The 13,830-nt window shown below is 39.3% G+C and overlaps 1 protein-coding gene across 6 annotated transcripts in view; it reads left to right on the top strand.

The window, feature by feature from the left end:
* Nucleotides 1-13,830, top strand: part of LOC116058749 (LIM domain containing preferred translocation partner in lipoma) — a 191,361-nt gene that overhangs the window by 78,967 nt on the left and 98,564 nt on the right. For 5 of the 6 annotated variants that reach the window (XM_036007010.1, XM_036007011.1, XM_036007009.1 and 2 more), the window contains 2 exons: nt 4,845-4,948; nt 9,795-9,917. In XM_036007010.1, coding sequence (XP_035862903.1) covers nt 4,845-4,948; nt 9,795-9,917 — 227 coding nt within the window. The remainder of the gene's footprint in view (nt 1-4,844; nt 4,949-9,794; nt 9,918-13,830) is intronic. The other variant, XM_036007008.1, reaches the window with a different exon arrangement.

The raw sequence follows: 13,830 nt of genomic DNA, 5'->3' as shown, positions 1-13,830 counted from the left end.
GACGGAGACTTCATTACAAAAAAAGAACTCAACTGTTTTAAAGGCATTCATCCCTTCATTACACTATCTTTGAATGAGCACACATTCGATCATACAAATTTATGAAACAACCTTTAATATATCCTTTTTTTCACATGAAAAAGAGACAGGGCTAAAACGGAGCGTTTCAGACAGAGGATAATTATGGTATATTCAGACAGACAGCATGAGAAAAATAATCTGTTTTTGAACATTAAAGCATGTAAACATGTTCAAGTAGAAACCCAAAACACAAGTATGAACCTGAAAATGAGCATATTGTTCCGTTAACCAAATTGCATTCCAGCTGATATGGAATCTAGCTCGAGCCAATTCTTGCATACAGTCTAAATGAATGTTGTACACACACTGTTCTGTCAGTCTGGCTGCTTGCCTTTGACCAGTGTGAGTCACAGCCAACCCATAGTTAGGGCTGGGTATCGTTAAAATATTCAATACCAATACTGTGACTTCGATACCGGTTCCTGAACGAAACTCTTTTCAATACCAATTTAATTTTTTTGTGTGGGGCTTTTCCCCTTATTTGATAGTGACAGTGGATAGACAGGAAAGGTGGGAGAGAGATGAGGATGACACGCAGCAAAGGGCAGCAGGTCGGACTCGAACCTGGACCGCTGCTAAGGACTCAGCCTACATGGGGCGCACACTCTTACTGGGGGAGATAGAGGTCGCCGCGGCACAAATCTTTTTATTTATCTTTCAGCTCCTACGACGTGAGCCCCGTCTCTGTGTAACGTAGAGTTTTTCCTGTGTGTCTCTGCGACGTGTAACGTTAGACAGCCAATCACAGACATTATTAGATCTTGGTAGGAGCATGCTGCATGCTGATTGGCTCATTGACACTGATGAGATTTACTCCTTAAGTATTGATTTTGGGTATTGAATGACAAGGCATTTTTTGATACTCTATACTTCAGAAGCAATTCGGTCGGTGTCTAAAAAGTATTGAATTCGGTACCCAGCCCCACCCATAGTAGTGCTATGGGGTAATGTATTTATGAGTGGCCCCCCATGTTGTTTGTATCATGCATGAGGATGCACATGTACAAGCACTTGGACGACAGTAACGTACAAAGAAGTGGTGCAACGTGCAAGTGCATTTTGGTGAGTAACACTGAACGTAAACTTTTGTTTGTTTGCAAGAAAATTCCACACGGCAGCTTTAATTGCTTTTTTGCAGTGTGATAATTGTTCAGCCACAGCTATTTAAATGTGTACATATCTCCAGTGTGAGTTATTGTGTTGAAAGGGTGTGTTTTAATGACCCTCTGGCTTTGGCAATTTGAGTTCCTAAAGTACTAGAGACAGATTCCACTCTAGCATTTTGCTAAATGAAGCCAGTAAAATCATGATAATTTGAATGTACAAATATTAAGATCTGGTCTGGCTATTTTCAAACTCGTATAATTCCTTTTATAGAACAATGTTAAGTTATTTAAAAAAAAAAAAAAAAAAAAGCTATAACATTACATTCTACTTAATTGAAAAGGCTTCTAGTAAACGACCGTTTCCTAGCTGACCCTGAATCATCCCCAAACATCTTCAAGGTTGAGTGCAGGTGTTAATAAGAGAACATGTTTTTGCTTGGAAGGATTACAGGGAATACAAACCCACCTGGTGATTGTGTTTTACATGAGCACATTAACACATTTTAACTCCTAAATGACTGTAATGGCATGATCACAGATACTAGAAAAATAACCAGAAGGATCCTTTCAGCAAAGATGCTTAATGATCTGTGTTCCAGCTCCAAGTCTCGCTTTCCACTGTTCCACATACTGAACTCCTTTTCAATCAAACATGCATCTCTGTAACATTTACAACTCTTTGTCTTTTCCTGAAATGAGAAATCTAAAAACATCTTTGATGTTCGAGAGAAATGTACATGAAACTTAATGTTTTAATTCTCCGTAAGCCACAAGTGACTTACAGATCTGTGCTGGAGCGGGAGGGGAGGGAGGACCGGGGCAGAACCTTGTTGTCGAGCAGCATATTTTATTTCCTCTCCCAGAGGTTTAGAAGAGCTGTTACTCTTGAGTTTTAGCGGAGGTCACAAGGTTATTATATAAACAATACATGGAGGCCCTCAAGCACCCAGAGGGAATGTTTAATGCAATGCTCACAATTTGTGAAATGTTGTAATGTTCAAGACATGCACACCAATGTGTCCAATTCTAACCATGCTGCATTATCACTCTGTCTTGCTTTTTTATTTCTTTCTCTTCTTCGGCTGTTTTGTCGAGGCAACTGTAAACCCGCGCTGAATTAATTTGGTCAGCTGCCTTGGATAAACTACATTGATGACATCAATTATATTCTGATGAAAACAGATAAAAGCCATGGAAAGCAAATGGAATTTCTGAACAGGACTCATCAAAGTCTTAGCATTGGAACAAATTCCCATTACGTCTCATAAAAGCCTTTAATTTGCAAAGCTCATGTCTGGTTTGGGGACTTAGAAGTACATGGTCAAATGATTCAGTGTTAAGTCCTTTGCCAAGAGAAGCCAAATCAGAATTTAATTTGGCACGTAACTCCTTATCCTGTCTGAAACATGCGGTTGGATGCAATCCTTGGATTAGCATGGACTTTAGAACTACAAATTTGGCTTGTTTCTCCTCCTCTGGCAGAACAAACACCTAGTCTAACTCATTTGTAACACAACATTTACATTTCCAATCTCTGGGGGAAAAGAAACACATGCTTACTCCAGATTAGTACTACTTAGTTAATCAAATTGCTACAATTATGTGTGTCACTCCATTGACGTGGGATGGCGAGGCTCCATTTCTTCTCTCCGCTTCTCTTTTGTAATAACTGTATAACCTCTTTCCAATGTCTGATTTGACTTTACAGTTCAAGACAAATTTTGATGAATAATCATCATTTCTCAGCATTTTGTACAGATGCTGCCTTCAAGAAATGGTGCATTATATCTTTCAGACAACTTAATGAGAAATATGAATATCTAGATTCACTGTGTTTTGAATATTTAGCTTGAGTAACTTTAGAGGTACTTAAATGCTGTGTCATGTCATAATAATCAATCGGCTCCTGATGAGTGTTTGCAGGACCTGAAAGCGAGTAAGGCAGCTCTTTTGCACTGAACAAACTATAAAACACAATAAACTCAATTCAAAATAGCCATACAATTCAAACATCACTTAATGTTAATGGTAAATGACACAATGTCAAATGTGTACACATACAGTATTATACAGTACGGTCTTAAAGTTAAACCTGCAATAAACATTTGGCCACTTGGGGCAAATGACATGTTGGCAAAACAGTTGCTTATTTACACATCCAGCAGACACAGAGCAACATTAGCATTCATTTGGAGTTGTGTTTCAGCTCACCTGATGAATGCAAGTCCAATATTCACACTGCTTTTAGCTCTCTTTTGTTCTCTACCAACTCCTGAGAGAAATATCTAGCACTTTAGTTGCTAAATATTCCACTATGTTAGCTAGCTAGCTGCTAACTTTGTCTGTCTGCCGTTTGGTGCTGAGCAGATTGTGTACAGTGGATTTTTAGAATGGGCTGTGATGAGAGCGATGGTGGGTGAACCAGAAGAGCAAAGTTGTGGACCGTAACAACCAAAACAATGAGCTGAAAGAGGCTAAGATGCTCCTTCGAGCTGAGAGGAACTGCAGAGTTGGGTGATAATTCCCTGCAGGTTCTTTACTATGAGTGAACCCTTTCAGCAGGGCTGGGTATCGCCAATGATTTCCCCAATCTATTCGATTCCGATTCACAAGGATTCGGTATGAATTAGGCTAGGAAAATTTTAGTTACATTACCAATTTTGCTTGGATATAAAAGAGATTCTCAGAGAACTTGTGCTGTAAATTGTACAAGCACCTCCCTAAAAGTTTGTTTAAAGTATTTTTTACTTAACAGGACTAACATTATATTAACATATTAAAAGATAGATTTTGAGATTTTATTAATCGATATCCGATCACTCAAAGAAAGATCGATTTTCATTGGAGAAACGATTATTTTAACCCAGCCCTACCTTTCAGATTAGGCAGCCATTTGATCCAATGGTAATATAACAAATATTGATTATACAAGCTTTAATATTATGTGTTAAGTTATGTTAGCCAACAACTACCTATAACTGTAAAGGACACGTTTTAACTTTACCCATTACAATGTGTTCTTTATTTGTTGTAGCTTCCACAAATACGAAAGGGCAAGGGTTCCAATAAACTGCTCAGCACATTACACAGTTCTACACATATGACATATCACTTTCATGGCTATGTTTTTTGAATGGATGGACGTGTGTGCACATTCTCCACAGATCAGCATGCAGGAGCCCGAGCAGATCCATTCATATTTTTATACACAGTAACCTCAGTTAATCTTACTGTGTAAACTGCTTTTGACCTTGGCCATGCAGAGCATCATGAGAACTGTTGTAGTTATTTCCTTAAATTAACAGAAGGAGTTTATATGATTCACCTTATCCATAGTTTTTACCCAGTTTTTTTTTTTTTTTTTTTTTTTTACTTTTAAGAATAGTTTTAAGTAGCATTTCTTGTCATTTTCTGCACCTGTCACACTAGTTATTGAGAATATAAATAAAACGAGAATTAAGTTATATTGTGTGTTAATTCAGTAGTGTAGCGTCTGTTCTTTTACAATTGTGACAGTTTGAATGTAGGAAAAAAGAGGAAGTATTTAATAAGCTGTTTTTGTGTGTGTGTGTGTGTGTGTGTGTGTGTGTGTGTGTGTGTGTGTGTGTGTGTGTGTGTGTGTGTGTGTGTGTGTGTGTGCGCGCGCGCCCATCCCAGCGGACTACCTTCCCCCTCCACCACCTGCGGAAGAGTCAACCGGTTTCCCGCCCTCCCCCGGTTCCTTCCCTCCTCCCCCACTGATGAACTCATGCGACTATCAGGTGAGAGAAAGTGTTGCTGTATTCAATCTTCTCGTTTGTCTGTAACTCTCTAAGAGTCGGCACAGAAAGCAAAAAAACACCCTGAGCTCTACACTGAGTTCATGCACCAAGTCCAGCGACGCTGTCTGTCCATTTGAGTTGCAGCCAACGCAGAAAACATCCAGCTCCAGATGCTGCCTGGAGCCAGCCACCCTAACTCAAGGAACCACAAACAACACATACTTTCTTCAATCCCTCAGAGCTCTCATGCAGGAAGGATGGAAGGCTGACACCTATTGGTGGAGCCCGGTCACTTTTCTCTGCTCTGCTGGTCATGATACCCACAGGCGTTTGTCCCTCCCGGGATATCTGGCCTCTGTTATCTCACTGACACTCTCAGCACTTGACCTGTGCTGCAAAATCCTCTAAGTGATTCACATTATTTTGGTTAATGTTCCTTTTTAAGCCCCTCATTCAATTTGACCAGTTTCTTGCCCTAAATGAATTCCTTTGCAAGTTTGCAGACAGAATGTTACATCATTTAATTATGCAATGAGTGTAAAATCACCACTCCTCCCACACAAACTGTACACACAGACAGTACAATTCTGCATCCTGGAGAATAGCAGTATATGTCTTCATGTGGTGACCGAACTACAGGCATACATACATAGTACAAAAAAAAAAAATATATATATGTATATATATATATATGTATGTATGTATATATATATATATATTTTTTTTTAAAAGGTGCAGTGCAACGACAGTTCTGAATTTCATGGTTTTTCTTTAACCAAGGGAATGTTAGGCTCAGCCAATCAACATAGCTGCTTTTCCCTTAACACATTTACAATTGGCTGAGCATGGAGAATGGAGAGCATGAGCAGTTAAAATGTAATCAACAAAATATTTTATGTAATTTGAAATTGACAAGAATTTGACACGGGTTCAGCATCAAATCATTAAATCCCTAAACAGTTACAAATCCTTTCTGCCATTGTTCATTTAATACAGTAACAGATCATTTTTAGTCAAATTACAATGGCTGTGTTTCTGCTAGCGACCTGCCACTCTCTCTGTTCTAAAACCACATCTGTTGCCTAAACTCATATCTAACTGTGTGGGTGTGTAAGCTAGCATGAAGCTATAACTACACATCCATTTTTAACTGTAATCTGAGACACACCAACATTATTTTAGGGCTTGTGCAAAGTTTAAATAAAATGTTCAAAAAGTTTAATGAAATACTATGGGTATTTCATATTCAACCTGGCTACTCAACGCTAACAGAAATTCTTAAAGGAAAACAAATAGTACCTTTGTGTTTTACAGTAATCAGAATCCTTTGCTGTGTCTCAAATCGCACACTTCTGTACTTGCACTTGCTATTTTGAGTACATAGTGCATTCACACTGACAAGGTATGGCCAAACACACGTACTACAAGTACCCGCATGCTGCAGTCAAAATGTTGAGTGTGGAACGCTTGGTAATGGGAGCCCCATTACCAACCCTGCCGTTATGTCAGTGCTTCTAGATTTTCATGTCTGTCTTAAACAAAATGTCATGTTCACAGAAACAGGTTTTTACTTTACTTTACATTAAAATATCCCTTTCTAACGCACTGCCATAGAAGTGATGGAGGAATCTGCAGTCCTCGTTCCGTGCAAACATATATTGAAAACTTTATCTGAAGCTAATATGAGGCTCCAGCTTTCTGAGTTAGTCAAATCAAGTCTTTTTTAGCACGGAATTCCCTTTTCGTCTTACCATCCCTTTACTGTTGCTCAGCACCAAAATAATCCAGGGAAACACAAAGAGTGAATTTTGACAAAAAGAACTTTGGAAGTTGTCCATCAGACTGCTGAGGCCTCATATGAGCTTCAGCTGAACTGTGGAATGTATTTTTGCACAAAACAAGGACTGAGGATTTTGTCTCTCATCACTTACATTAAAGGCAAATTACGAAGGGATCTTTTAACGGCCAGTATGTCCAGGAGGACATAATGGACATATGGGCACCTGACTAAGACAGATTTGAAAGAAAAAAAAGGTGAACATATCCCTTAAGGTAAATAAACAATTTAAAAACCCAATTGGACTATGCAAATGTTTTTCTTAGCTCATAAGAAGCTATCATATACATTTTATTACAGTAAGTGGACATAACAAAGATAAACTTATTATTGTTTAGCTTCTTTTCCTATTCACCACTGCCATCTCTGCCATCTCTGCTCTTCTTAGGAACATTATAGACAGTAGAAGTCAAATGTATTTGAGGCCTGAAATCACAGAAAGAAATTAAGTGCTTAATTAGTTTGAAAAGTGCTTTTCTTGTTTTCATCTTAGCTTTTCTTCTCCTATCATATTGGCTGTAGAACCCCCCCCCCCCCCCCGGCCATGCAACTTAATTCCCTAATACACCACCGGTATCTTAATTATGTGTCCTGTAGCCAGGGCAGAACTCTTTTAACTGCAGGCGCCGTTCGTATAAAAAAAAAAAAGGGATGGATATCAATCAAAATGTCTTTGCATCTTGTTCTCTCTGCCTTAGTAGAGAAATTATACACACTGAATGCATAAAACAGTGATGAAATGGTATTTCCTCAGAAGAATGCAGAAATATTCTCGCCTTTATCACCCTGGCTGAGAGAGATGTCTTGGTTATGACATGTTAATGCCAAAACCTTTAGCAGAAGAGAGGAAGACAAAAGCAGCTAGTTCTCATCGTGGATTTTGCCCACATTATGAAGCCCTACACGTCACAAAGACTGCAAGGTTTCCTTTCATCCTCCTCGTTATCCCCGTTAAATAAGTTTGCCTGTTTTTTTCTTTTGTTGATTTGAGACAAGCCATTAGTGTTTTGCTTTGTTTACCCCCGCTCGTGATTGCCTTAGATGTTTTTAAGCAGCAGCTCTGCTCCAAATGGAGGCAAGCGCTGCCTGTAATAGATTGTGACAGGTAATCCAAACACATAACATTAGAATAAGAAGCAGTCACTGATCCAGCCAACTCAAAAAGCCCCCGCAGGCAATTGCAAGAAGTCTTCTTGCAGTTGCAGCATAGTTCAGAAGACTAAAAATACATCTGTCATTCCATGGAGAAATTCCCGAGAATTTGGTAGAAAAGAGTGTCACAAACGGTCAAATCATTTTAGCTACTTTCCAGATTTTTGTGCAACTGTTTTGTTACATTTTGGGTCTTTTTTAAAAAAAAATATATGTTTAGGTTATGTTTTCTCTGAGGTGAAACTGAAAAAAATGTAGATGAATAAATCAGTGGGGTCTGAGACTGCGGCAGTGATCCTGTTGCTGACGCTTTCAAGCTTCCTCTGATAATAAACTAGTTAATTAAAAATCTGAACAATTCTTATCATCTTTTATAGGGCAACTATTTAAAATATGGAATAAAGTAAATCAAACTTTAATTCTAAAAAAAAACCTGACTTTTTTGTTTGAAAAACTGCTGGATGAGATTGTGATGAATAATGCATGAGGAATGAAATACTGTAAATCCAAGTGTGCTGAAAAGCAGGAGGTGAATAGTGCACTGCTTTATGACACTTGTCTTTCAGACAATACATTGCTTCTTATTTCTCGCCGCATTTCTCTCCCGAGAGAAGTGTCTGCTATTGATGTGTGGCGTTCAAAAAGATTGTCTAAGGTCAAGGTAAAGCATGAACTCCAAAACTGTAATCCAAAGTGTAAAACGGGCGAACAAAGCAGGAGAGAATTACTCGTCATTGATGATTATCTGTCCTTAACTTTTGAGTACAACTAGACAAAAGTACCTAACTAATACTGCTTCCACACCACATACCAGGGTTGGGCTAGGGTTGTCTGATCAGGGTTTAACACTCCTTTTGGAATTTCAAACCAAGCCAGTCTACATGGGTATATCCCTGGTCATGACAATTCGGAGATCACCTTTCGCAGTTTTGCCTGTAAAACTCTGCTACCGCTCTGCAAAAAGGCAGACTAGTGACCATCCGGGCCCCCACTGCCAGCGGACTGTTCGGAAATGAACTAAAAGGCTCCACCTTGTTGTTGTTGTTGTTGTTGAAGCTGCCTGTAATAATCCTAGTTTTATACAGTCTATGGGGAAAACCCAGCTTAAAGCACAGTGAGACAAAATGTATGTTATTTTTTCAAAGTGTGCGGCGACCTGTGGCGACTGCCCCACTGTCATTTCCAACCAATCACATAATTTGTCCCGCCCCAGCTGTTAGCGACCCAGGTCTTGCACAATTCACATTGAAATCGACCCTAGTCCTACCCTGATCGAGTCTATATCCACAATGTTCCACTTCCTCTTTCTCTGTGTTGGCGTTCTAACCTCCGGTGGATTTGTGAGGACTATGGTTAACTGCTCCTCAGAACTCTGCAGGGTAAATCCAGACAGCTAGCTAGACTATCTGTCCAATCTGAGTTTTCTGTTGCACGACTAAAACTACTTTTGAACGTACACGTTCCACCAAAACAAGTTCCTTCCTGAGGCTATTTAGCAGAGGCACCGTGGCTCTGTCCTTAGCACCGCCCATGGCAATTGTGATTGGTTTAAAGAAATGCCAATAAACCAGAGCAGGTTTTTCTCCCATCCCAGATTGCTGTGTGGACTAGCCAGACCCTTCGCCACAGCGCTGTGGAGGAAGGTCTGGCAAATTTAGTCCTACCCTGATCAAACCCACCTGGCGACCTGGGTCGCGAAGCCGAGTAGATGGAGGAGGGTTACCCCATTCAAACACACAGTCGACCTGGGTATAATCCTAGTTGAGCCATTGGTGTGAAAGGGGTATGAGTGTCATTAGAGGCTGTTTTGGTAATTTCCTCTGCTGTATTACACATATGTGTGATGTTTGCTCCCAGATGAAAGCACCAGAGAAGACCCTGGAGCAGAGACGCTCCAGTCTGGACGCCGAGATCGACTCCCTCACCAGCATCCTGGAAGACCTGGAGAGCAGCTCGCCCTACAAGCCACGGATCACACAAGTATGATACTGACACAACTTTACACCTGCACATACAAATATACACTGTAACTAAGTATATTAATTCAAGGGCGTAGGTTTTGTTTCAACATTGGGGGGGGGGGGGGGACACTTCGGTTCCTGCATTTTGGTGAATGTTTATGCAACAATTTGTGCTTTTTCTGCATCAATTTACGGTGTTTATTGATGCAAAGGAAGTTATTATATTCTCCTGTATTGTTCAAAACTTTCTGCATATTCAAAACATCACACGTGTTTCAGGATGTTTTTTCATATACATCTCAACAACAAATCTGTCAGAAAATGAGACCTTGTTAATGCCAGAAGCTCCAAAGTTTAAATCTACTATAAACGTATCTATATTTTTCTCGCTCCTGTTGTGTTCTTTGACCCCCCCAATTTAGCAAAGTGGACACTTGTTATGAAAACGACAGGTCTGCCTACTCCGCTTGTAATTGGTTGGCTGTCAAAAAAGCGCTTGACGTAGGGTTTTTTTTTCAGAAAAGTTCAACTTTTTTCAACTTCAAAAAGACGCTCCGAGCTGCAAGAAAAGAAGTCAGTGGTGGCGTTTAAAAAAGCGCTCAGGACTGTGTGAACATGGCCATAGTGCTGTCATCAGGTATTTCAGATTTTGTTAGCAGTTTTACCAGAGTGTGTCCCTCTTTGAATTTTTGAGTAAAATTCTCTAACATTTCACAAAAAAAGCAAAGATTACAGACTGGATTTTTCTGCAAAACAAGTACTTTTACATTTGATGCCTTACGTATATATTTTCATGATAATACTTCTGTTTTTACTTACTTAAGTAGGATTTTGTAGGCCTTTAAGTATTTGTACATGGACGTACTGGTACTTTTAAGTAAGTACAGTAAAGTAAGGAACCCGAGTACTTCTTCTACCACTGCTGGAAAACATAAGTTCGGAAGAGGTGATACACACAGCTTTTCAACAAGTTCTGCTGTATGAAGGATGCTATTGTGTAAAGCCAACCAACAAACTACAGACTGGTTGAATTATATTAAATAATATTCATTATATTTTAGACAGTTAAAACCAAATGATATATTTTAGCAGATAAGGTTTCCTGCAGGAAACAGAGCCATATGTTACATCTCTCAAAACCGTTTTACACTAATGACAAAATGAGTCTTGACCTAAATCACTAGTTGATATCAAACGATATTAAGAGCAACTTCGAAAAGTCAAAGCCTTGGGCAGTTCACTAAATTGTTTGACACACAATAAATGTAGGACAGGCGGATAAAAAAACCTAACCAATTGTGTTTGGAGTAGGAAGGCTCAAAGGGGTTTTTAACACCATGCAGATCATATCTCTAGTGAGATATTCGAGCAATAATGTAATACCTGAAAGGTTGTTCTCTGTGAGGGCTACGGACGCGGACACTGGGATCAGTAATATTTTAGTCAAAATATTCATGAATATACTTAAAGGTAGTACAGTTTTTATTCTGTGGGTAATTTACAGTGTAGTTACCATGCCTACATGTTGTTTGTTTTATATATTTATTAAAGGATGCATGTGTACAACAAAATATAGGGTTAAGATGATACATTATTGACAGGAATTCATTTAGCTACAGACCTCTGTGACCTCATACAGTGAGCACATACATATTTACATTCACCTAATAACCTTATTGTGTTAGTGCATGTCAGATTGTGACTTTATTGTGCAGGAAACATGTTCTAACTATTCATAGCATGTTTTTTGAAACATGGTATTTTTGGGGAAAGTGTGCAGTGTGACAAAGACAGACAAAAGACTGCTGGTTACGAGTGCTTGGGTCCTTTGGTTGAGTACTCCTGGCTCCCTATTAGAGGGAGTGAAATGGGTGTACCACACACAAAGTGAAAATTATTGCACCACACAGGGGAAACATAGCGGATACAGAGGGGAAAGAAATGATCCATGTGGTTCTAAAATGATACACATTAAAGGCAAGTAAGTCAAATATGACTTGGTGATTTCTAGTATGCTTGGTGTTGTCAGTGTGTTCACGGGTGCTGGTGTTGAATGTGATACTGTAAAAAACATAACAACATGTGCTCATAAAATATGGTGAAATGCCTTTTGGACCACTCAGATAGACATGTTTGTAGTAGAATACAGACGTTGTATTATAGGGTTATTATAGTCTGCATAGAGCAGCTGCCCACAGGTGTCTGTCTAGAGAACTTGATCATGTTCAGGGCCTCGAGCTGGATACACTTGAGGTCACGCATTAGGGATCGACCGATACTGGTTTTTCAAGGCCGATACAGATTATTAGTAGTTAATGAAACTGATAACCCATATTTGGAACCGATGTGCATTCACACTGAAAATGAAAATCTTGAAGTCAAAACTAGATTTTGGAATGTTACAAACTCTAACACAAAACTTTGTATAAATGCTTTAAGCAATTATTTAATAAATGAGAAACTTTCTACATAATACCCAGTAAAAGAGGGGGGGGGACATGAAGTCAGACTCAGTGGTGAGATAAACTGAAGCAGAGGGACAGACACAGAGCTGGAGCCGAGCCAAAGTACAACACTTTTAATTCATTAACTTATCGGTTATCAGGCAAATAAGACGCTGATACAGATCATCTGCCAACTGCCAAGAAACGGCCCGATAATCGGTCTATCCCTACTTACTTATACTACACTTTCACTGCTTTGGCTTCTGCTGCTCTGTTGTGACTCACAGTTCAATACACTCACTTATTTGTCTGAAACTTTTTGGCTCATTGGTTTTGTTTTGTAGACACTTTTTAATATATATAATATTGAGAAATGTGCTTACGGTATTTTTTTCTTCTAGAGCCTGCAGCTCTTTAGCTTATCTTAGCTTAGCATAATGACTGGAAACGGTGAAACGGCTAGTCTGGTTCTGTCCAAAGGTAACAAAATCCACTAACCTCTGAAGCTCACTTATTAACACGTCCAATCTCGGTTGTTTCATCCATTCAAAAACAGTTTTACGGGGGCTTATGTGCCAAGAAATAGTCCCCCAAATTGGACTCCTCCCAATAAAACCACAGCTTGTTGTTTTTATACTTTGTTTTTCTACAGATTAAACAAATGACAAGTCCTATGCTAAGCTAAGATAGCCGGCTCCTGGGTGTTGCTTCATATTTAGCGTACAGCCCTGAGAGTCGTAGCAGTCTACTCATCTAGATTGTGACAAGAATGTGAAGAAGTGTATTTCCCAAAATGTCAAACTATTCCTTTAACAGTAGAGAAAACAAACAAAAAATGCAGATTTTTTTGTCATTCGTGTGTTTAGCTGTACAGTATACATTATAAATCTTCTACATGCTGCTAGCTGTCAGTGTTACAAGGTTTGCATTCAGAACAAAGGGAATCTACAGCACAATGCGAAAGCAGCTGTTTCCTTTCATTAATCCTCTGTTTCATGTAAACACACACACACACACACACACACACACACACACACACACACACACACAGAGCCCGCATATACACATTGCATAGAAGTATAAACACTTTTTTAGGATGTGGAGCTACCAGCTGCTGAAACACATGGCATATTTTCCTAAATAAAATATAGTATAAGTGCACACCTTTTGTTGGGTAAAAAAACATGCAGTACAGTATATATCGGAGCAGGAGTCTGAAAGCTTTTGTCAACACGACTTGAAAAATTGATGTCCACCTGTATAGCTCTGTGAGAGCCCAGCTTGCGACTGAGCGCCTGAACAGTCATACTGACTAATGTATGGCTGTCGTGGTGCTTTTACCTGTCAGGGTCAAAGTCGCTGCATGTTTATTTTTATCGCAACCTGCTGCAAGCTTTTTGAGTTACGGGTGAGAAGCCACACCACCTGTGTCTCGGCAGAGAACACATACATGCTATGGCATGTATTAACCATACAATGTTGTGTATC

Source organism: Sander lucioperca, chromosome 11 (assembly GCF_008315115.2).
Source record: "Sander lucioperca isolate FBNREF2018 chromosome 11, SLUC_FBN_1.2, whole genome shotgun sequence".
Lineage (NCBI taxonomy): Eukaryota > Metazoa > Chordata > Actinopteri > Perciformes > Percidae > Sander > Sander lucioperca.
Note: the sequence above shows the minus strand (reverse complement) of the source record. Positions and strands in the feature narration are given on the sequence as shown.